At 42.1% G+C, this 25,000-nt stretch overlaps 1 protein-coding gene across 4 annotated transcripts in view; it reads left to right on the forward strand.

Moving 5' to 3' along the window:
- The window catches only part of RBKS (ribokinase), a 115,391-nt gene that overhangs the window by 70,593 nt on the left and 19,798 nt on the right, over positions 1 to 25,000 (forward strand). Inside the window, exon 8 of one of the 4 annotated variants that reach the window (XM_001100371.5) lies at positions 14,631 to 16,757. The exons of 2 other annotated variants lie outside the window; for them this stretch is intronic. In XM_001100371.5, coding sequence (XP_001100371.1) covers positions 14,631 to 14,696 — 66 coding nt within the window. In that variant the 3' untranslated portion in view covers positions 14,697 to 16,757. Of the gene's footprint in view, positions 1 to 607; positions 4,442 to 14,630; positions 16,758 to 25,000 lie in introns of those variants that run through there. One more of the 4 variants, XM_077959852.1, reaches the window with a different exon arrangement.

Genomic DNA, 25,000 nt, shown 5'->3' on the forward strand with positions numbered 1-25,000 from the left:
GTTGAACGGTGTCATCCAGGCAAGTCAGGTCACTTGCTCGCTGGCTCCCTCCCTGTCAGCTCTGCCCTCCTCATAGTGGGCTGTGAGCTCAGGTGGGTCCACTCCCTGCCCACACTGTGCCTCATGTCATATCCCTGTCCCTGGTTTCAGATTCAAATCACTCTTATCAGAAGATAGGGAAGTGGATGCTGACAAGAAAACAGTAGAATGTCTAGTGTGTTTTAATATATCTAGAGATTTTTCATTTTCTTGCAGAATTTGAAGATGAACTATTAATTAGTACATAGGAAACTGAGGAAAATGTTTAAGTAAAGCAAATTTTCCCTTCTAGGTCATCTAGAACCTAAGGGGAAAAAGTATGATGAAGTGAATATAATCTTTGTATATGACGTGGCTATAAATGCTATAAATACATAGTCATAACAATGTAAATGCCAATTCTAGATTTAACCAAAAATGGAGATTAGAATAATATTGTGAAGATGGGAGGATAAAGTGAGTGTGCATTTGCACATGGGGGGACATAAAACTAAACGCTCATCTTCCATAATTGGAACTTAAGAGATAATATCTAAAATTGACCTTTTTTTTTTTTTTTTTGAGATAGGTTCTTACTCTGTTGCCTAGACTGGAGTGCAGTGGCTCTATCTTGGCTCACTGCAACCTTTGCCTCCCAGGCTCAGGTGATCATCCTACCTCAGTCTCCTAAGTGTCTGGGACTACAGGTACACGCTACCGTGCCTGGCTAATTTGTATATTTTTAGTAGAGACAGGGTTTCACCACATTGCCCAAGATGGTCTCAAACTTCTGGGCTCAAGCAGTCCGCCCACCTCAGCCTCCTAGAGTGCTGGGATTATAGGCAGTGAGCCACCATGTGCAACCCTAAAGCTGGTTTTCTAAAAGCAGTATAAGTTTATTGCCAGAAACATCAAATAATTACCAGAAGAAACCACTAAAAGAATTTAAAGTATTTGCCTCATGAAAATGGGAATGGAGAGAGATTGGGCATTTATACTTAAACCTTACATGAGTCCACAAAAACTTGTATGTGAATGTTCATAGCAGCATTATTCATAATAGCCAAAAATTGGAAAGAACCCAGTATTTATCAGCAGATGATGGATAAACAAATTGTGGTATATCCATACAATGGAAAATTATTCAGCTATTAAAAAGAATACTGATACATACAACAACATGGATGAAGCTCCAAAGCATTATGCTAAGTGAAAGAAGCTAGATACAAAGGATTATATATTATGTGATTCCATTTAAATGAAATATTCAGAATAGATCAATCCATAGATACAGAGCATAGATGGGTGGTTGCCAGGGACTAAGGGGAGGAGGAATGGGGAGAAAGTGCCTAATGGGTAAGGAGTTTTACTTTAGAGTAATGGAAATGGTTTGAAACTAGATAAGAGGTTGGTGATTATACGACATTGTGAGGATACTAAATGCCCTGAGTTATTTATGTTAAAATAGGTAAATTGTTAAATAATTATTTTTTAAAAGGAATGAAGTACTGATTCATGCTATGACATGGATGCACCTTGAAAACATACTACTAAGTAAAAGAAGCCAGGCATAAGAGGTCACATATTATGATTTTATTTCTATGAAATATCCAGAATAGGTATTATAAATCCATAGAGACAGGAAGTCAACTTATGGTTGCTGGGAGGGGATGGAGAGTGACCACTGATGAGTATGGAGTTCCTCTTTGGGGTGATGAAAATGTTCTGGCATCAGTGGTAATAGTTAGACAAGCTTGTGGATAATACTAAAGAACACTAAAGCATACCCTTTTAAAGAGTGAATTTTATGATGCATGAATTATATTTCAAACAACAACAAAAAAGCTCCACCTAAGCAATTCACTCATGAATGGATATTCGTGATAAAGACTCTCCACTGAATTGCTCTACTGAATATACGTGAGTGGACTCTCGGCATCCCCCAGGTGGAGCAGCAGTGACACTGACAGGAACCAGGGTAGTGATTTTCTGGGTCTAGAATCTTCCTCATCTTTTTTATGCTATCTTCGTCCTCTCATCCAGCACTTTCATTATTAAAATTCTTACCTGTTCTGCACACAGCTGTGCAGCCTCTTCGTAAATCTGATAAAGAGAAGATAATTCACGTGGTGAGTGAGAAGCTCCCAGGGAGGCATTTTCTTCTGAACAAATGAGCTCTTTCACTTTTCTGTGAGGAGGGTATTACTTGCTCTCAGTCGGTATGTAACCTTCTCGCTTTTCTCTTCCTCCTAATCCCTTATTAAAAAAAGTCAGGGGTGACATGGATAGTGGAAACATCTTTAGTTTGTTGGCATGTTGTCCACTCGAGGCAGACAGCCTGCCCTAGAAGAAGCCATTTCCCGTTCTACGTCAGTGCTTCTGCAGACTGCTATATTCAGTTTTGCCTCACTGTTAATAGTTGAATATATCACTTCTATTTTTACATCTGTTTTTCCCGTTGTACTAGAGTGAGATGGTGGCAGTAGCTGCAGATGTCCTCAGCTCAGTTTGGAAGACGTGACAGATGTGTCTTTTCTCCCATTTCTACATGTTATCTGAATCTCAGCCTCCAAATGACACAGCGTGCACGTCCGCCCTCTGTTCTTCCACCCTGAATGTTAGGGGGTTTGCCTGCTTGCGTTTAGGATTGCACTAAGCACTCTATAGTCAGAGACACACACCTAAGCATAGTATATTTTAGGATTGTGCTACTGTGATATATTATAACATTAGTTATCCCTGACTTACAAGCACTGAAATTCTTGACGTATAAATTGCTTTTCTTTATGTAAATGGTTAAGTCCTGGAATCTACAATAACACTCTCAAGAATTTAGTCCATAGGCTAAATCTGTCTTCTCAAGAATCACTCACTCTGTAATAATGCATGGGTATGTAAGTAAACTGAGAACAAACACAAGCCAGGGGCACAGGAAATATATCTTTCCTGTTCTTTATTCTCCTTTCTATCCTTCACATTTGAGTCCTGTAGTGTTCAGAGTTGCTGATGAGGCACTAGGCAGTGGCAGCCAGCTGCATGGGTGTCCCATAACTACTCAGGGCTTGAGAGTTAACTCTAAATTAGGATTGCACCAGTAAGAAGTAGAGATAATTTCTGTTAAAGTTTGCACAGAAGCACTTTCTTAGGATGAGGTGATTGCTGGGGCTGGCTGGTTACTCACAGGTTTCCCAGGTGACCTCTTGTATTCCTCTCCTCCTGGGTTCTGGCCCACAGCCGTCCCAGCTGTCTCAAGGATAGGGTTAATGGATCAACCTCTTAGGCCCCATCCAGTCTGACAGTTCAATCTTTGAAAACCTAGCATCTGAGGGGCCATTACTCCCGACTTGGTGTGACCTTTCCTCCGCCCTACATTCTCCTCTCCCCACCGTTGTCACTTCCACCAGTGGAAAGTCAAACTAAGATTACAAAATGTACTTAGAACTAATGAATTGAGGTGATCTCAAGAGGTGTTTCTCAAAGCAGGCAACCTGAGGCCCTGTTCCTTGCTTAGCCATAGTCCTGCTGGGAGGACTGAATACTCAGCAGTTCCTTCATGAGCACTGCCAGTACTAGTCTCCGTGACTCTCCTTGAACTGTGGTTCCCCAGCAGACTATTCTTCTTCTCCTCATCTCCTTCTTTCTGATCAACATATACTTTCTTTGCATGTGGTAATTAGTTGAGTTTCTGAGGGGATTTGTGGCTTAGAAGCCATTTTGTCCTTGAATAGAGGCTTTGCACATTTCTGTCCAGAAGCTTCTGTTATAGCCAAGATGTTTTGGTGTCCCTTACTGTTGATTGGCAATACTTGAGAAAGGGCTGGGTGAGTAAAATAATATGGTTTAAAAAAATGGTCAAATCTTAGCTGCTGAAGAGGTAACTGTAAAGTAATAAGGCTAATTTTGAACTGCTCTGTCAAATGTTTTATCCAAGAACTGTTTCCTTCAAACCTTGACTTTAAGAGACTTACTCTACTGATAACAGCTACTACTCAAAGTGCCTTTGGAAATTGTCTGTCAGAATTGCCTTGAGAGCCTTCATTATCACCTTTATTCCACTAATCACTTTTTCTACTTGTGAAATTAATACATACTTTAATGTTCAAGGGGGGAAGGAGAGCAGCAACACAGAAAGGTATAAAGAAGCAAGTCAAGTATCCATGATCCTTCCACTTAAAAGTAATCATTAACCTTTGGGTGTAAATCCTTCCAGATTTTTTTCTCTGCATAGTCATACACTTTTGAATATCTACTTACAGACAATTTGAACATTTGCAATATTATAGGATTAATATGTGTAATTGCACATATTACAACCAAAAAATTACAACTAAAAAATAGTGTAAATACAACTAAAAAAATCAAGTATTTCTCTAGAATAATATAAATAGGCAAGTCACTGAAGAAGAAATATGAAAAAAATAAATGAGACAATGCTTAACCTCATTAGAAGTCAGGAATATATACATTAACATAACAGTGAGGTTCTCTTTATTGCCCATAAGGTTGGCCAAAATTAAAATTTGAGAATGTTTAAGTCCAAATAGATCACAAAACAAATATTATACAGTCACGTAATTATGGTGGGAATGTAAATTTCTACAGTGTTTCCAGACGGGCAGTTTGACAGTACTAATCTTTTTTTTTTTTTCTTTTTGAGATGGAGTTTTGCTCTGGTTGACCAGGCTGGAGTGCAATGGCTCAATCTCAGCTTGCCGCAACCTCTGCCTCCCCAGTTCAAGCGATTCTCCTGCCTCAGCCTCCCAAGTAGCTGGGATTATAGGCGTGTGCCACCACTCCCGGCTAATTTTTTGTATTTAATAGACACAAGGTTTCACCATGTTGGTCTGGCTGGTCTTGAACTCCTGACCTCAGATGATCCACCCACCTCGGCCTCCCAAAGTGCTGGGATTACAGGCGTGAACCACCACACCCAGCTGACAGTACTAATCTTTAAAATATACCTTCCCTTTGAAAATAGTAAATCTTGGCTAAGCATGCTGGCTCACACCTGTAATCCAAGCACTTTGGAAGGCCGAGGCAGGAGGATTACTTGAGGCCCAGAGTTCAAGACCAGCCTGGGCAACATAGCAAGACCCTGTCTCTATAAAAAAAAAAAAAAAAAGAAAGAAAGACAGAAAATAGTAAATCTCCTTCTAAGAGTCTGTCCTACAAAAATGCTCACATACACGAATATTTGTACAAGAATGTTTAATTCAGCTTTGTTTGCAATAACCAAAAATTGAGGTGTATCTTCCTAATCATCAATAGAAAAAGGGTAAATATTAATAATAATGTAGTGCCATTTACTTGAAAGTAACTCTCTAGCTATCTCTAAGTAAATGCATATTTTAAAATCTGGAAAGAACCTCACCAGCTGTTATGATCATTATTCATGGGAAGGGGTATAGGCTGGGGAGAAGGTGTTATAAAGGGGGACTTCTGTCTACTCCATACTCTACTGAATTATTTGAGTTTTTCCATAAGCCTGTATTTTTCATTTATTACTTTGTAATTTGAAATAAATATGACTTTGGGACATGGCCAAAAGCTGTTTGGAGCCATATCTAGCAAGTAAGATCGGTGATACCATTTCTCTGAGGGTGTACTGGGCATTATCCTCACAAAGAACCTCTCAAGCAATTCATAATCTTCATATAACTGAGCCAAGGAGCTCCTTGACGTAGGATAACCTCTGAATGGATAGACTCCTGGTGCCAAAAAGATAGATCTCCATTACCTTCCTATTGAGGGCACTTAAGGCTCCGTCAGTCTGGTTAGTTTATTATATACTTTGACAGGTTTTTTTCTTAATCTTTTTAAAGAAATCATTCCTCAGAAAACATGTTATTTTATACAGTTCTTCTTGGAAATACCAGAATAAATGTCAAAGCATCACTGTTTCTGATCATCATTCAAATGTACAGCAGATCTTCAGACAAATTTTCCTCATGTTCAGGTTTTCTGAATGAATGAATCTGCTTATAGATTTCCATTTAACTCTTCAACCCTCAGTCTCACAATTAATCATAGCTTGAGTGATCTTAACTCTGGCTTTTGCCACGTTGCTTGGTCTTCAGTTGATGGATTATCTGGAGTTATAAAAGGGACCAGCCAATAGGTGATGCCTCATGTTTAGATATTTAGTAGTTCACGTACTTCATCTCCCATTTGAAACAGTCGTGAATGGAATGGCTCATGAGAGATGGAGGAACATGTAACACCGTGCTGTGGACTGAATTGCGTTCCCACCAAAATTCATATGTTGAAGCCCTAACCCCCAATGTGACTGTATTTGGAGATAGGGAAAGAAAGCAATGGTTAAATGAGGTCATAAGAGTAGGGTCCTGGTTCGATGGGATTAGCATCCTTATAAGGAAAGATACCAGAGAGCTTGCTCTCTCGCTCTCTCCCTTTGTTTTTTCTCTCTCTGCTCTGCGTGCACACAGAGTCATGTGAGCACACAGCAAGATGGTGGCCACCTACAAGCCAAGAAAAGAGGCCTCAGAATGAAACCTACTTTGCCAGTACCTTGATCTTGGACTTCCCAGCCTCCAGAACTGTGAGAAATAAATTTCTATTGTTTAGGCTGTTCAGTCCATGTAATTTTGTTATAGCAGCCCTAGGAGCCTAATACATACACGGAGTCAAGTGAATGTGCTTCAGAAGTGACCTGAAGTGAATGCTAGAAAATTGGCTGTTCTGTAAAGAGAAAATAATCCAAAGCAAACTAAGAGGACTGGCCTAAATCATCATTTTGGTGAAATATCTCAAGGGTTTTTGCATATGGTTTAACTCTAGTCATCAGTCCCAGTGGCTAAGAGCAGATGATGGCCTGAGTTCTAACCCTGATTTAGCCATTAACTAGCGGTGCTGCTTTGGGCAAATGATTTCTTATGTTAGGGGCTCAGGTTGTTCATCCAAGCATGATGTGTCTGGTGTGGCTGATCTCTGAGGCACCTCTGACCTCTGAAATTCCTTGGTTCATTAGCCTCTGAAATTAGATTCTTTGGGGACATGAGGATTCTTTAGACTAACAATAAAAGCTGGGCACCACTCTGTGCCAGGCATCATGCTGGACTCTATGCATTACTTCACATCCTCAGAACAACCTGCAGGATGAGTTTTTGACTATTTGAGGGAGGAGGCAACTGTGGTCAAAGGTTACTTGACCTGCCCAAGGGCCTACAGCTGGTAAGTTGGCAGAGCCAGGATTGATTTTAAGTTGGTCGGTCTGCCTATCTGTCTGTCTCCAACACCCATGGACTTGCTACCTCACTCACCACCCTGTCTTTTGATTTGGTGACAGTCTGCCTAGCCTTCACTCTCTCTTATTTGACATTCCAGCACTGACTTTCCTTGTCACTTCTCATGATACAGGCTTCTTTTCTGTAGATCTTCAGAAGCGGCCAGATCTTAAAAAGGCCTTGCTTACTTTGTACAGTACAGTGCAGCCTCATTTAAATGAAATAATCCATGTATACCCTGAGAACAGTGCCTAGCACATGTAAGCACTCAGTATGTGTTAGTTCTCACTAGTACATCCCTGTATATCTGATTGTTCACTTTACCACTTTATGGATCATTTGGGTACCAGGTAGCGTAGACCAGGAGCTTGTATCACCCACCATTAAGCAGAATGAATATTCTCTTGGCTCTGTACATTAGTACAATGTACCATGATGCAACTCCAGCTTCTTCCTACCATGGTAAGGAGCAGGACCACATGGTGATATGGTTTGGCTCTGTGTCCCCACCCAAATCTCATCTCGAATTGTAATCCCCAGGTGTTGAGGGAGGGACCTGGTGGGAGATGATTGGATTATGAGGGCACTTTTTCCCATGCTATTCTTGTGATAGTGAGTGAGTTCTCACGAGATCTGATGGTTTTATAAGGGGCTCTTCTCCCTTCCCTTCACACGCTCTATCTCACCTGCTGCCATGTAAGATGTGCCTGCTTGTCACTTGTCATGATACAGGCATCTATAATTGCTCCTTTTCTGTAGATCTTCAGAAGCTGCCAGATCTTGAAAAGGCCTTGCTTTCTTTGTACAGTACACTGCAGCCTCATTTAAATGAAATAATCCTTGTATACACTGAGAACAGTGCTTCCTTCCACGTGATTGTAAATTTCCTGAGGCCTCCCCAGCCATGCGGAACTATGAGTCAGTTAAACCTCCTTTCTTGATAAATTACTGAGTCTTGGGTATTTATAGCAGTGTGAAAATGGACTAATACGCATGGACAGTGATTTGCAGGATCATGGCCATTCCAGACAGCAAAGGTTCTGGAGCAACTCATATTCTTTCATTCTCATCATTGAATGATCAAACCTGGAGGAGAGGTGCACCACTCTCAGAGACTAGAACCAAATCATTTTTTCATTAAATTTATTTAAGTAAGAGCTAAACTATAAAGGTTAGTGAAAATGTGATTCTTATTTTTTAACATTCACAAACTAGCTTTTTAGTTGAGGCAACCTCCTGCCCATCCTTAAGGTTCATCTCAGAGAGTTCTCTTTGGGCAACCCCACTGCTTAATACAACGCTTGGCATATAATAACAGGCCCTCTGCAAATAATAAAAGAGTTCTAGGCCAGGCGCGGTGGCTCAAGCCTGTAATCCCAGCACTCTGGGAGGCCGAGACGGGCGGATCACGAGGTCAGAAGATCGAGACCATCCTGGCTAACCCGGTGAAACCCCGTCTCTACTAAAAAATACAAAAAACTAGCCGGGCAAGGTGGCGGGCGCCTGTAGTCCCAGCTACTCGGGAGGCTGAGGCAAGAGAATGGCGTGAACCCGGGAGGCAGAGCTTGCAGTGAGCCAAGATCCGGCCACTGCACTCCACCCTGGGCGACAGAGAGACTGCGTCTCAAAAAAAGAAAAAAGAGTTCTAGTTCCTTCTGGGAAAGTAACTAGTTTGAGTGTTAAGAGTTGCTTACCCTCCCTGAGCCTTAGTTTTCTCAGGGGACTAGGGGATCAATTGGATTTCTTACATTCCTTAGGTTCTACATTGAAGATGCCCAGGGAAACAATAATCTTAGATATAAATGCTCCCTATAAATGATTTGCAAATAGAATAATTACCCAGTTTTCCATTTTTAAACATATCCTTAGATTGTTTTATCTACAGTCATACAAAGGCCAGGCCAAAAAAACTAAGTTACAGAGAGTGCACGACATCTCTGAAATCATCATCATAGAATAAAGAAAACCCAAATGAGGTTCCGAAATAGCCCTCTTAACCTTAGAAATGATATTAGTAAAACTCTGCAGACTCTGGTGGCTGGGAAAAATGAAGAAGACAAAAAGAAGTTCACTGACTGTAAGGAAAGGACAGAGGACAAGGTAATTGCAGAAGAGATGGATAGACAAGGCACAAGACATCTGTCATGCCCAGGGGGCCATATTAGCTCTATTACATTACTTCCACATCAACAGATCACCTCATTTATTAGCTAATCAGGCAGAATTCAATATTTTAAATTATCTTTCTTAATCCTGCATGTGATCAGTTGAATACCCAGGGCTCTAGAAATCTAATTGTAACTGCTTACCAGAAATGTCATCTTCACTTTGAGGAATTGAACCAGGGCCAAATCTAAGGCTGTTTTCTCCATTTTCCCAAGGTACTGTCCCACAGTCAGACCTGGACATGCGTGTACATGTGACTACTGCCCGACAGCTTAGGGGCTCCCTGAGGAGATGTGGGCCCCTGGCCCTGCTTCAGAACTCAAATATGGTCAGGGACTGAAAGAGGAATATGGTAGTAGAGAAGAGGGGTATGGAAGTGGATGTAGAGTACAGAAAAGGAACCGTTGTTTCAGCCTTGGAAAAAGTCAAGAGAGAACTAAATCTAGATTTAGAATGTTCTGTGGGCCTAGACATAAAATAGTCCCTCTGCCCAGTAAGAGGGGATTGTATAAGATTATAGGATCTTGCTTACCCATCTACGATTAGGATTCTGCTTCCTCTTAGCTTCCTACAGCTAACCCCACCTGTCCACCCTCCTTAAGCTTCTAAGACATTGGTGTGATAATATGGCAGTGAGCCTGGGGTCTACTCCTCACCCATCTTCCTGGGATGTTATAATGGTGTTCTCAGGAGCAAACCTGCCAGGACAACACAATAGATTTTCTAAGTGGTTTCCATTGAGTGACAGTGTTTCTAGGGTAGACCTGAAATTATGAGGAGGTGAAAAAAACCACCTAGAGCCAGGCGCGATGGTGCATACCTGTAATCTAGCACTTTGGGAGGCAGATGTGGGCAGATTGAACTCAGGAGTACAAGACCAGCCTGGGCAACATGGCAAAACCCGGTCTTGACAAAAAAAAGTTAGCCAGCATGGTGGCACACGTCTGTAATCGCCACTACTTGGGAGGCTGAGGCAGGAGGATCACTTGAGCCTGGGAGGCCAAGGCTGCAGTGAGCTGAGATCGTTCCACTGTACTGCAGCCTGGGCAACAGCAAGACCCTGTCTCAAAAAAAGAAAAAAAAATGCCCAGAGCCAAACCATAGAGCCCATGGCAGTGGGAGCCATGCCCATTGCCCTCAGTGCCCATTATTGCTGATGGAGTTGAACAAGGGAATAGAAAATGTCTGGTTCATAGCTTGCTGCACTCTGCCCTTTGTATAAAAGTGTGTGCGTGTGTGTGTGTGTGTGTTGTAGGTTAATGGTGTGTATACTTTGCGTGTCTATGTTGATGGCATGTACTGTGAATAAACAGTTAATTGCATGAATGCCATGTGCTTATGTGTACGTGTGTGTGAAAAGAATGTACTGCTGTGGGACAGAGTTTAAAGCAGCTATAAAGCAATTCATTCTTGCTTTCCTCTTCCTATTTCAGTTCCTTTAAGAACAAATACAGAAGTGTTCTATACTGTGGTACAGCCCCTGAAAAAGTTATGGATTTGGAGATCAAAGGGATCCAGAGATTAGGTGAAGTACATCTCCCCTAAGAGATGCTCTAAAAACTGAAAATGTTGTTTTCTTTCCTTGGTCAAGCAAACCAAAATTAGAAAAAGAAAGATTATAGTGACATCTGCTAGGTGTCTTCCCCATGACTGTCCTGTTCCCAATTAGGAAAATCTTTTTCCTTCATTTAGTATTCCCTTTAACTTTTAGTTTTAGTATGTAGGAATCTAATTGTTTAGATCAAGTTGTATGTGACTATAATTTGCATCAAATACATACATTTATTTCTCCCCTCACTAGTCCAAGGCAAATCAGATTGCCTCTCTTTCCTTCCTTCTTTCCTCCTTTTATTCTTCCTTCCTTCAAATGATGAAATATTTCAACCACACTGAACAGTACAGAGAATAATATCATGAATATCCATTGACTCACCACCTAGTTTGTTAATTTTTTATATTTTGCTATTTTCGCTTCCGATAGTTTTTAAGAAATAAAATATTACAAACACACTGTGACTCCTGTGTTTAAGACGCTTAGTGTTATGAAGAAGTTAGCTTTTTTTCTTTTAAGAGATTGGGTCTCACTTTGCCACCCATGCTAGAGTGCAGTGGCACCATCATAGTTCACCATAGTCTCAAACTCCTGGGCTCAAGCCATCCTCCCACCTTAGCCTCCTGAGTAGCTGGGACCACAGGCATATACTATTATGCCCAGCTGATTTTTTTTTTTTTTCTAGAGCTGGAGTCTCACTTTGTTGCACAGCCTTGTCTCATACTCCTTCCTGGTTTCAAGCAATCCTCCCACCTCAGCCTCCCAAAGTGTTGGAAATATAGGCATGAGCCAACACGCTGAGCCAGAACTTAGCTATTAATAATACATTTGAAGACAGTATTCGTTTATTAAAATGACTCTTGTTCCTTGCCATTTTGCAGTTTTACTACAGGGAACCTAGATCTGAATTTATTTATACTGCTTATGACTCTTCTTCCAGAATCTCAGTATTTATGGTTTTCATCAATTCTGAAAAACTCACAACCATTTTCTCTTATTGTTGCCTTTCCCCTATTTTCTCTGGGAACCCTGTTAGATATTCATTCTCTCTCTCTCTCTCTCTCTCTCTCTCTCTCTCTCTCTCTCTCTCCACATACATAGATAGAGATATATAGATAGAGATATATGTAGACCTTCTCTTTCTGTTCTTCATGTCTTTTAAATTTTGTCTCTTCCATAATTTCCATATCCTGGTCTTTCAGTGCTATATTCTGGGTTATTTCTTCAGGTCTTTTGCCCAGTTCATTACTTGTCTTTTTAGCCATGTCTGATTTGTTTAGAAACCTGTTTTTGTGTATAGAAACCATATATTTTATTTCTAAAATTTCCATTTGATTCTATCTCAAACCTGCCCATTCTTTCATATGGTAGATTCTTATTTTAAAATTTCTTATTTTGTCTTTAATCATTTTAAACATATATCTGTAGTTTCTTTTAGCTGACTCTATTATCTGAAATTGCTGAGGACTAATTTCATGTCTAACTGTTTACTCTGTTTCATGGTAGATGTTTTGTCACATGTTTTATAATTGTGGTCTGTGAGCTTATCTTCAGTGGTACTTTATCTGTGAGAATCCTATGTAGTCTAGGTTGAAGGTATTTCTTGCCAGAGAAATTTGCCTTTGCTTCTGCCTGCTGCCCCAGGAGTATCCCTAGCTGAGGAATACTTTTATTTTGATCTCTTGGCTTGTGAATTTCTGGCCACACGGGTAGTATAAATTTCAAAACCCAAACTGCCTAAAAACAGGATCATGTTACAAAGTCTCAGTAACAGGATTTGTTGCTGTTTCTCTGAGCCGGTGCTGGAATTTTGTTTTCCTGGTTCATCTTTTCTGTAGGAGTCTTAGTTCCATCACTCCACTTTGCTTGAAACCCACCTTTTGTCCAAACATGGCCATTAAAACCGAAGTCCCAAGATTTACCAGGACCAGCACACTGCTTGGATGGCCATAGTTTATGCTCTTGCCATGCTAGTTTTTAGAACTCTCTTTGTTTTTGGACTCTGGGAAAATCTTATTTCTATTTTTTAGATATATTAATAGTAATAAGGCTTCTGTTTTATCCCAGAATTCTGAGTATCTTGTAGAAGGAGAGTTTTCAGAACTCTAGGCTACAACATTGCTACAAAGAGAAGCCTAAATTGGTTTCTTCACAGGCAGTGATCACAGTCAGGGTCCTCAGGCTGCCTTTCATCTTATTCTCAGAGCATCGTGGGAGTTCCAAGACTAATGATACAAAGCGGCCTCTAGAACTGAAAACAGTTCCTTAAGAAATAGGAAATACCCTATCAGAAAGAATGGCAAAATGGAATGAGGCACATCCCACTGTATACTTTCTTATTCAGCACACTTTGAATTTTCCACATGCCACGCAGTGGATATGCACTGGTATACCAGGGACACACTGACACAATAAGACAGTCCCTGGCCACAAAGAGCTTGGAATCTAGAAGAATGCATAGTCCATACAGTCAGAATGAGAAGTCTCATGGTGATGTAGTGGAGGGAGCCCACCTAGCCTGAGGAGCCCAGGGAAGCTGTTTGAGAGGGTAAGGGAAGGAGCCAAGCTGAAGGATACGGCAGTGGCCGCTTGGTAAAGTGGCACCCAGGCAGAGGCAGCAGCTCATGAAGCAGCTAAAGGGAGCATGGCGTATTTGTGCTGCTTCAAATAGTTCTATTTGGAAAGACCTGAGCACAAAGGAGAGTGGGAAAGGATGAGGTGGAGAGGTGGCAGGGCTGGGTTGTAAAAGGTCTCCTTTGCCACTTCGGGGAATTCACACTTCTGAGGGCAGTGGGGAGCCATGTAAGCAAGGGATACATTTGATCAGATTTATACTTTATAAAAAGATTAATATGGCTGCTGTATGAAGAATAAATTGGAGTTGACAAGACTGGAGTCAGGGAGAACAGTCCAGAGACTGTCGTATTGATCTGGGTGAGAGAGGGTGGCAGCCTGGACTACGGATTCTGAGAAGTGGGTTTAAGAGCTCATGGGAATTCAGATGACATAAAGATAGTTCATTTCCTTAAAAAAAAAGTGGGGACGGGGAGAGATAACTAAGATGGTTATTTCATAGTTGAAACAAACAGATCATTCTGTCAGTCTGAGTGGTTTTCCACATTTTTTTTTACTCTGACTCACGTAAAGGCTAAAACCTACTCCCACTAGAAAGAGTTCCTGTCATCAGTGATTCTCTGCAGATAGCACAGAAAGATGCCTATATAACTTACAAAAAAAAATTAAAATCTCAGGTGATCCCTAAATGCCCTTCCATCCGGTATGCCTGCCTTCTAGGGAATCACTGATGTGTGGAACAGGCAAGCATTTGGAGCAGAAATCGATCCTTCATTTAAAGTAACTGACATTTGAAGTAACTCTTTTGCAACATAATGCTAGTTCAGATACTTGCCCTACCACCTGTGCCTTAGACACTAGCTTATTCCTGGTGGAAACACAGCCTTCACGTAATTATGCATCCTTCCCTGATAAAGTGACAAATCAGCCAGTATATGACGAATTTGGGTTGTGTAGACAAATATACCAGGTGCACCAGCCAAGACAGACACAGTTGGTTGTGAATCATCCACACCAGCTTTCAGTGCAGTTAGATTCACAGAACAATTGCTCAGTTCCTTCCTTCATTTTCACAGTGTAGACCTGGCTCAAGACCCAAGAGTGAAGCAGCAAGTGTGAAGAAGCAGAAACATTATAAATAACCCAGAGAATCCTTTTATAACAGCAACTGCCTACTGATTTTGTGGCCTAACAGCTCGAGCAAAAACGAATATAAATACAACATTGTGCAATGACTAATTACTCAAAATTTTGTGCATCAGCAGAAGTGGAACCTGTGGTTGGTGCTAATATTATGAAATGCCTTTGCTGTTTAATAATCTGGTAGCTCTATATTATTTAGCATGCACTTTTCTTGAAGAACAATGATTTTATTTCAAGCACCTCTCACTGAAATAAAAAAGCAGCTGTTAGAAGATGAACATTGGGCAGAAAATATTTTAGCAAATCTTTTGTAAGATACTAAGTCCTACTGGATTAATTGTTTTCTGTCTAGAATGGTGGAGTCACAAAAAAAAGGCGATTGCTGACCACAAAAGGCAAAAGGCCAACCTTTAGAACTCAGTGAATCACTAACAGACATTTTAGTTTTAATTGCCATTTACTCACCAATATATATACAAAGCTCTCATTAATATTGCCTGAAGAATGGGCCCTTTTTAATTCCATTTTTAGCTCGCTCTCAGGATTCCACTTCTCTTTTATTAATGTGGAATTCTTTAAATTGTAGAATAAATTAACCCACCGCAGACATTTTGGGCAGAATGGGGTTTTCAGCAAATTTTCAGCCTCCACAGGCCATTCTTCTCAGCAGCTTGCCAGCCAGCAGAGCGGTGAGGGCCATGGCTGGGAGCAGCACCTGCCCCTGAACTTGAAGAGAGGCTAGAGCAGCCCACTGGGCTCCTGGCCCAAGCACACTCTCAGGGTGACAGTGTCCTTCACATGTTCCTTAGGCTGGCCAAACAAGGGATATGCCAGTGGGTAAGCCACGTCACCATAAGGCTACTGGGCACAGCCAGTTTCAGCCAAAGAACATTATGGTTGAGCTGCACTGATGTAGCCATATTGACTCATGGACAATTTTCACATTATTATAAGCAAAACAGAAAATATTCTTTTTTAATTATCAAGAAATGTGAAAAAACAAAGAGCTTCATCTTATCTCCAGTTCCCATTCCTGGGGTGAAGTGAGTGATAGGTAAAGATTAAAAATGGAAGAGTTTTCAGAGATGGCTGAAGATTACCTATAGGATGAGGCTCAGGCTTGGGCCGAGGGTGGAATGAGGTATAGAAAAGGGAAAGGATCAGGCATGTCTGTTCTGTATATTATTTGGTAATACAAGACAGTATATCGACATTTTTACATGGTCATTTTGATGCAAATGTTATCTCAAAACAGCTTCATCAAAATGCTCCACTTCAGTCCTGGTCTGACCAGCCAGCCCAGAGCCCATCACAAACTAACAAAGCTGAGAATGGACCCTGAGACACAGTCAGGCCCCAGATGGAGCCAGCCACTGGCCTCTGTCAATATGAACTAATGACTGACTTGGACCGGGAGCCATTTATCACCAATAGTGGGGCCACATCTGTCCGTGGCACCAAACTGTGAGGTAGGTTGAGCACCACAACCAAGCACCCAACCTGTGTGAAGGCTGAGATGACCGAGACACACTGTGTCAGGCAGGGGATTTCTTGTGTCTTTGACTCAATTTTAGATGGATTCCAAGTGATGCAGTTATTATGATTATCTGTACTCTTTTTTACAAATGGGTACTAAATACTTGTAGGGTACCAATAAAGGAGGAATCTGGCAGTTCTGGGATGAAGGTTAATAGAGCTTTTCTTGTTCTGTAGTAGTTGAAATGTAATCAGTGTATTGAAATTCAGAAGATTAGTGTCATTGGTAATACCACTTACAGTTGCTTTGGGCAGTGCAGTGCTGCCCTGAGCATATCTTAGCCCCACCTTACTTTGATTTTGCACTCAACCCCTTATTGATCCTTCTCTGTTCTCACCTATCTTAATGAAAGAAGGCTTTAGCCTCATAAACCTCATTCCAGATAGAAATACATAATTCAAGAGAAACACTGATGTCAAAGAAGAGAAGGCATACCAATTTGTGTCAGCATTTGCTGTAAATTAGAGAGGAGTACAAGGAGAGTTTAATGTAATGTAGAATTGGAATTAAAATAGAACCAATATTTAGGCAGTCCTCCGCCTCTTTTTTCCCCTGCTGTGACATGAAGGATTGACTTTCTCTCAGCTCAAGTACCTAATGTAGTTCATTTTTTTTCCTTTCTGCTGGGATTCCCCCCCCACACACACAAAATACTGCATATTTATTTCTGGCATCCAAAATTAAATATTTTCACCTTTTCCATTCCAATCACAACCAAAAACTCAGGGTAGGAATAGTGGGAGTTTCCCTCCTCTTCACACCTTTGCAGCATAGAAAGGACCTCTGGTGGCCGGGTGCAGTGCCTCACTCCTGGAATCCCAGTACTGTGGGAGGCCAAGACAAGAGAATCGCTTGAGCCCAAGACAAGAGAATCAGCCTGTGCCACATAGAGAGACCCCATCTCTACAGAAATAATTTTTTATAGCCAGGCGAGATGGCAAGTGCCTGTAGTCCTAGCTACTCAGGAGGCTGAGTTGGGAGGATCGTTTGAGTCCAGGAAGGGCAAAGCTACAGTGAGCCGTGACTGCACCACTGCACTCCAGCCTGGGTGACAGAGTGAGATCCTGTCTCAAAAAAAGAAAAAAAAGACCTCTGCCATGCCAGTATAATGAGTTCAGCTATTGTAAATATTAATCCCTCCTTAATACAGTACTAATGTGGGTGTTACCACCATGGTTTCTTTTTTCCTAAGCTGGAGTATAAAAGGTTGATAGTGAACATCTCACAGTGTACATTTGTACAAGATGTTCCTGTACACTTGTGAGAATTCTTTAGCACACATCCAAGAGTGTTCTTCCTTTTAAAGTGGTCACATTGGGAAGCTTCACATTCAGACCACTTGTTGTTTTCAGAACCTTTTTGGAGCTCTTTATTTGAATTTTTGCCAGAGCTGATCTTGTTCTTTACAGTTGCCCATTGCTTTTGGCCAATGGTGGAGTTCCCTAGCTTGATCCCTCACCTTAATAATTAGACTTGGCTTTAAACAATTCACTCTTTCCAGAAATAAATTCCTTAGGATATGATTCTCAAAATATGGCCCTAATGCCAGCAGTATCAGCATCACCTGGGAAGTCATTAGAAACACAAATCCCAGGCCCCACCTTAGATTTAATGGATCAGAAACTCTGGGGATGGAGCCCGGCAGTCGGTGTTTTAACAAGCCCTGCAGGCGATTCCAGTGCATGCTTATGTTTCAGAACCACTGACTGAGATGAAATGTGCCTCCATTGAAGATATTCAAAGATATGCTACAGATTTTGAAGGTACTGAAGAGAAGTTTCAAAATATTTTTGAGCAAAGTTAGAATACATTTATGGCCTCCCCAGAGGACTGCTTTAATGGGGACTGGGCTTTAACCAAGGTGTTCAGTTCTATCACCTAGCCATTTGACCTTGAGCAAGTTCTTACACTTGGTTTCTCATGTGGAAAATCAAAGACCCACCCTACCTACCTCACAGGACTGCAATGAAATTCAAATTTAATCACATCTGCAAACATGCCCTGTAAACCAGAAAGTGCTGTGGAAAAGTGAAAGTAATGTCACTCTGCAGGCAGAATTCTGGTAGCCTGCGCATTATGTCAGGGAAATGAGTGGGGCAAAGGCTTATATTTATCATTTCGCTGGCCAGATATTCCTTTTTGTCTATATAATGGCCTTATGGCTGTGTCTCAGATTCTGCCATTTCAGTCCAACAATTCATCTGGTATTAAGAGAGAAAAACCATTGCCTGATTAGTAGCTATAAAATGCGAGGAAAATATTAATATATCCATTTTCAGGTCGGTCCTGGTGGCTCACGCCTTTAATCCCAGCACTTTGGGAGGCCGAGGCTGGCAAATCGTTTGAGCCCAGAAGTTTGAGACCTGGCAACATGGCAAAACTCTGACTCTACAAAAAAATACCAAAAAAATTAACCACCCACCTGTAGTCCCAGCTACTTGGGAGGCTGAGGTAAGAGGATCACTTGAGCCCAGGAGGTTAAGCCTACAGTGAGCTGAGATTGTGCCATTGCACTCCAGCCTGGGCAACAGAGTGAAACCCTGTCTCAAAAAAAAAAAAAAAAAGAAAAGAAAAATATATCCATTTTTTGGCTGGGTGTGGTGGCTCATGCCTGTAATCCCAACACTTTGAGAGGCCAGTGTGAGTGGATTACTTGAGATCAGGAGTTTGAGACTAGCCTGGCCTGTATGGTGAAAACCCATCTCTACTAAAAATATAAAAATTTCCCAGGCATGGTGGTGCATGCTTGTAGTCCCAGCTACTCAAGAGACTGAGGCAGGAGAATCGCTTGAACCCGGGAGGCAGAGGTTGCAGTGAGCTGAGATCGCGCCACTGCACTCCAGCCTGGGCGACAGAGTGAGACTCAGTCTCAAAAAAATGAAAACTAAAAAAAAAAAGAAAAATATATCAATTTTCAAACTTGCTGTTCCCTACAAGGTCCCAGGAAAGCTCGGAAATGAGTCATCAGGGCTAACTACATTGCATGGATACTGAAGCTCTCGTGCCTAGAACATGGCACACACCAACCGTGCAAGGGTCTTATCCTAAAACCATCATTTTATGCCTGTGCAGGGGTGTCTGGACCTTCAAGGAGGGAGCTCAGTGCTCATTGCCACACATTAATCACTGCAGAGAGACCGAAAAGAAAAGCCCTCAAGAAAATCAGATCTATGGAAACTGAGATTTACAGACCAAACCAGTTAATGCAAGTTTGTCCAACACAAATTTGTAAACTTTCTTAAAACATTATGAGAATTTTTCTGCGATTTTTTTAAACCTCATCAGCTATCGTTAATGTATTTTGTGGCCCAAGACAATTCTTCTTCCTGTGTGGGCCAGGGAAGCCAAAAGATTAGACACCCCTGATGTATCTGTGTTCAAGAAGAATGCGGATGGATTTTTACCTTAGAGATTAGCCTTTGCAAACAACTTCATCATAGAAATTCTTTTTTTTTTTTTTTTTTAAGACAAGGTCTCACTCTGTCACCCGGGCTAGAGTGCACAGCTCACTGCAGCCTCGACTTCCTGGGCTTCAACAATCCTCCCACCTCAGAGTACCTGGGACCACAGGTGTGTACCACCACACCTGGCTAAAGTTTCACATTTTTTTGTGGAGATGAGGCTTTGCCATCTTCCCCAGGCTGTTCTCAAACTCCTGAGCTCAAGCAATCCGCCGGCCTTGGCCTCCCAAAGTGCTGAGATTACAAGCTTGAGCCACCGTGCCTGACCAGGAATTCTTTAACAGCAATCTTCTGGTGCATTTATAATTTAATTTGAAAACTTTACAAACTCTTTAATGAACACTTCTGGGCAGGAAGGAAGCTAAACCTGTTGCCTCAGTGCTTATTGGGAATGAAGTTTCAGTAACACAGAACCACCTGGCCAACACCAACTTCACTTTTCACACAAAGTGTCAGCTAAAATCAAGATTAGGTGTGAGTATATTAATAATTGGTTAATTGTGGTTCCATTATTGGATAATTATGGAACAATAAGCTATTGGTTAATTATAGAATTAGAATATGAAATGATTTTGCTCAAAAATGTGTCCCCACTTAACAAATCTCTAGAGACAAAGTAGATAAGTGGTTCCTAGGCCTGGGGATGGTGGGGAGGAATGAGGAGTGACTGTTAATGAATATGAGGTTTGTTTCAAGGGAGATGAACAGTTCTAAAATTAGATTGTGGTGATGGTTGCTCAACTCTAACTATACTGAAGAACGTTGAATTGTATACTTTAAGTGGCTGTATTACATGTATATTAATTATACATATTTTTAAAACCCAATAGCTAATGAATTATAGAGCCAAGACAAAAAAAAAAGTGCCTATTTAAACAACAGAAGCAAAAATAATATCAAAACTTTGCTGCATGCAGTTTTAGACTTGATTCATATGAAAGTGGTCATTTGAAATACCTTAAGCTGGAAAATACTTTTTTTTTTTTTTGAGAGTCTCGCTCTGTCACCCAGGCTGGAGTGCAGTGGCACAATCTCAGCTTACAACAACCTCCACCTCCCGGGTTCAAGTGATTCTCCTGCCTCAGCCACCCAAGTAGCTGGGATTACAGGTGCACACCACCACACCGGCTAATTTTTGTACTTTTTTTGTGTGTAGTTGGGGTTTCGCCATGTCAGTCAGGCTGGTCTCGAACTCCTGACCTCAAGTGATCTACCCACCTTGGCTTCTCAAAGTGCTGGGATTACAGGCATGAGTCACTGCACCTGGCCCCTGCTCTGTCTTTTAATTGCAGAGTAATTAAAAAATGGATTATCTCAGACTAATAGATATTTTTTTTTTTTTTTTTGAGACAGAGTCTTACTCTGTCACCCAGGATGGAGTGGCACAATCCAGCAGGGGCACAATCTTGTCTCACTGCGACTTCCACCCCCTGACTCAATCAATCCTCCCACCTCTGCCTCCCAAGTAGGCGGGACTATAAGTGCATGCCACCAAACCCAGCTAATTTTCCTATTTTCTGTAGAGACAGGGTCTCACCATGTTGCCCAGGCTTGTCTTGAACTCCTGGCCTCAATTGATCCTCCCGCCTCAGCCTCCCAAAGTGCTGGGATTACAGACTTGAGCCATCACACCTAGCTAATAATTGAAATTTAAATGTCAAAAATCAAGGTGGCTGGTAGTAGAAGGCAAAGTCACGAACATTTGCGACATAATGGTTTGTCATGTTCCCTACAGATTTCTTTAGAAAAAAAAATCAGTACTTACATAATAATGATAAGAAAACTGAACTCTCACTGTCCTTCATGATGCTCATAAACTGACCTGGTTAGGGAAGGCTGCAAGGTTGAGGTTCAGGAAAGGATGTGATCTCATCTTTATGATAGAAATATGCACTGATAAGTTAGAAAAATTCAGATTTTGGCCGGGTACAGTGGCTCGTGCTTGTAATGCCAACACTTTGGGAGACCAAGGCAGGAGGATCACTTAAGGCCAGAAGTTTGAGACCAGCCTGGGCAACAAAGAGAGACTCCATCTCTATAAAAACATTTTTTAAAGAGAAAAGAAAGAAAAAGAAAAATTCAGATTTGAGCTGTGGAACTGGGCTCTTGTGTAAGTGGCGTTGTGCCTAATGGTATGTTCACAAACAGACCGCTCAGTCCTGTCTGCATAGGGAGAACCCTTCCACTTTCCCACCTTGGGAAAGATAGGCCATGCCATGCTGGTTTTCATCTTCTTGTTAAATTCTGCAGCCATAAAAAAGGATGAGTTTGTGTCCTTTGTAGGGTCATGGATGCAGCTGGAAACCATCATTCTTAGCAAACTATCACAAGAACAGAAAACCAAACACCACATGTTCTCACTCATAGGTGGGAACTGAACAATGAGATCATTTGGACTCGGGAAGGGGAACATCACACACCGGGGCCTATCATGGCGTGGGGGGAGAGGGGAGGGATTGCATTGTGAGTTATACCTGATGTAAATGATGAGTTGATGGGTGCTGACGAGTTGATGGGTGCAGCACAGCAACATGGCACAAGTATACATATGTAACAAACCTGCACGTTATGCACGTGTACCCTAGAACTTAAAGTATAATAATAATAAAAAATAAAAAAAAAATTCCTCACCCCAGGGGTTGAGCTTCCCCAGGACTCACTGGTGGCCATGGGGACTGTAGACGCAGGTAAACAGGAGAGGAACTGGCTGACAGAGGTAGGGATTTCTCATTCAGTGGGAGGAAAGCAGGGAGTATTAGCATGCATTGAAGTTAGGGTGGCTGCTTAGGGCTTCTTAACTCACTAGAAGACCCTAACTGGGCCACTGGTAGTTCTTTGGGACAAGAGGTCCTGCTTCATTTTTTTCTCAAACTTTGTTTTTTTATCATCACCCCACTCCAAGGAAACTTTTGAGACTTCTTTTCCTAATCATCCTCCCTCTTCCCCATGAAATTTTTATACCACGTACACACACACACACACACACACACATATATATATTCCTTGACCTACAGTGGGATTACATTCAGACAAACCAACCATAAACTGAAAATATAATTAATCGAAAATGCGTTTAATACAGCTAACCTACTGCTATACTTGAGATGTTGTCCCTGCCAAATCTCATGTTGGGTTGTAATCCCCACTGTTGGAGCTGGGGCCTGGTGGGAGGTGACTGGATCATGGGGGTGGATTTCTCATGAATGGTTTAGCACCATCCCCTTGCCACTGTCCTCAAAATAGTGAGTGAGTTCTCTTGAGATCTGGTTGTTTAAAAGTGTGGCGGTGGGGCACAGTGGCTCACGCCTGTAATCCCAACACTTTGGGAGGCAAGGGCAGGTGAATCGCCTGAGTTCAGGAGTTTAAGACCAGCATGGGCAACATAGCAAGACTCTTGTCTTTAAAAAAAAACAAAAACAAAAATTAGCCAGGTAAGATGGCACACACCTGTAGTCCCAGCTACTCGGGAAACTGAGACAGGAGGCTGGCTTGTGCTTAGGAGGCTGAGGCTGCAGTGAGCCATGGGTGACAAGAGTGAGACCCTGTATCAAAAGCAGAAGTGCGTGGCATCTTCCCCGTCATTCTGTTTTGCTCCTGCTCTCCCCATGTACCATGCCTGCTCCTGCTTCGCCCTCCACCATGAGTGAAAGCTCCCTGAGGCCTCCCCAGAAACCACGCAGATGCCAGCGCCATGCTTGTACAGCTGCAGAACCATGAGCCACTTAAATCTCTTCTTTATAAATTAGCCAGCCTCAGGTATTTCTTTATAGCAATGCAAGAACTGCCTAACACAGCTACCAAACGTTATATTACAGTTTGTACTGAATGTGTATCACTTTCATACTGTCATAAACTTGAAAAATTATAAATCGAACCATCATAAGTTGGGACCGTGTGTGTGTGTGTGTGTGTGTGTGTGTGTGTGTGTGTGTGTATGTATACTGTGGCCCTTTGGAGAGCATTTGTGTAATATCTAAGATTTCTTTCACACACCACCAAGAATGGATTTTGACCCCTTTCGGGGAGATATAGGCCCAGTTGGGAATGCATGCCCCGGATGAAATGAAGGCTGTAGGCAGGGCCCTTCTGTTCGTTCTCAGTGAGTGGTGAGGTTGATCACATGGAGTAAGTAGATCAGGTGGCCCTTTATCCATCATTAATCAGGATAGGCCCTGACCTCAGGTTCCAGCACTGCACTGCTAGAGGAATATCTTCCAAAATCACATTGTTCCTGCACCATCTGTTCAGCCTGCCTGCCCTGCCCTCCAGCCTCTGCTACATCTCCTCTCCATGGGTGGCAGCCCTCTGTGCAGTGGCTGGCTAGCTGTGGTTGACAATGGAATGCTCCGTCAACTTGGCATTGCTGAGGATGTGCAGGCTGTCCCTGCCAGCAGTAACCCTGTTCCCATCCTGTCCTGCAGCCTCACCTGCCCCAGCTCTAGGCCTCTGCCCAGAAGCCTCTCTCCGTGTTCTCCCTCTGCACCTCCTCCACAAATGAAAGCATGGGGAATGGAGACCCCAGCACACAATGGTGATCATGGCTGGAACTCTCTGGAGCCTGACATCCCTCATAAACAAGGCCACAGGACACTGACCTTCACCTCTTCCTGCCTCCAAGTGCATTCCTGGCCGCCCTTATCCTTCTACTCTGAGCTGGAAACATAAAGCCAGTCACAGCGCAAACCCCTTGCCTCACAATCCTATGGATTGTGCCCTAGGATGTTGACCTTTGTTTCCTAGATGCCTTGTCTGGCCCCCTCTGACCTAGGTCATGGGCTTTCACTGCCAAAAACTTGAGCAACATAAGGGGCCACTGAGATAATACCATCTTTGTCTGCCTCACCTTTGTTGAACACCTGCTCTGTGCCAAGCACTGTGCTAAGCCTTTTCACATACATAACTTAATTCAGTCTTCACAATAGCCCTATGAGGCAAGTTCCCATTGTACAGATAAATAAACCCACGGAAAAGCTGAGTAACTTGCCAGAGGTCACACAGCTAGTAAGTGGTGAAATCAGGACTTAAACCCAGGTCTGTCTGAATTCCGAACCATTTACTGCATCGTCCCAGTTGAAAAAATCACATTTTCCAGTTGTGCGAATAGAAATAAAAATGACACAAGACCTTTACTGCCAGTGAAAAGGCAATGAATTTACCATTCTTAAAAGATGACAGAGCTGGCCAGGAGTGGTGGCTTGCACCAGTAGTCCCAGCTACTCAGGAGGCTGAAGTGGGAGAATTGCTTGGGCCCAAGAGGTTGAGGCTGCAGTGAGCTGTGATTGTGCCACTGTAACCCAACCTGGGT

The sequence above is a fragment of the Macaca mulatta genome, chromosome 13 (assembly GCF_049350105.2).
Source record: "Macaca mulatta isolate MMU2019108-1 chromosome 13, T2T-MMU8v2.0, whole genome shotgun sequence".
Lineage (NCBI taxonomy): Eukaryota > Metazoa > Chordata > Mammalia > Primates > Cercopithecidae > Macaca > Macaca mulatta.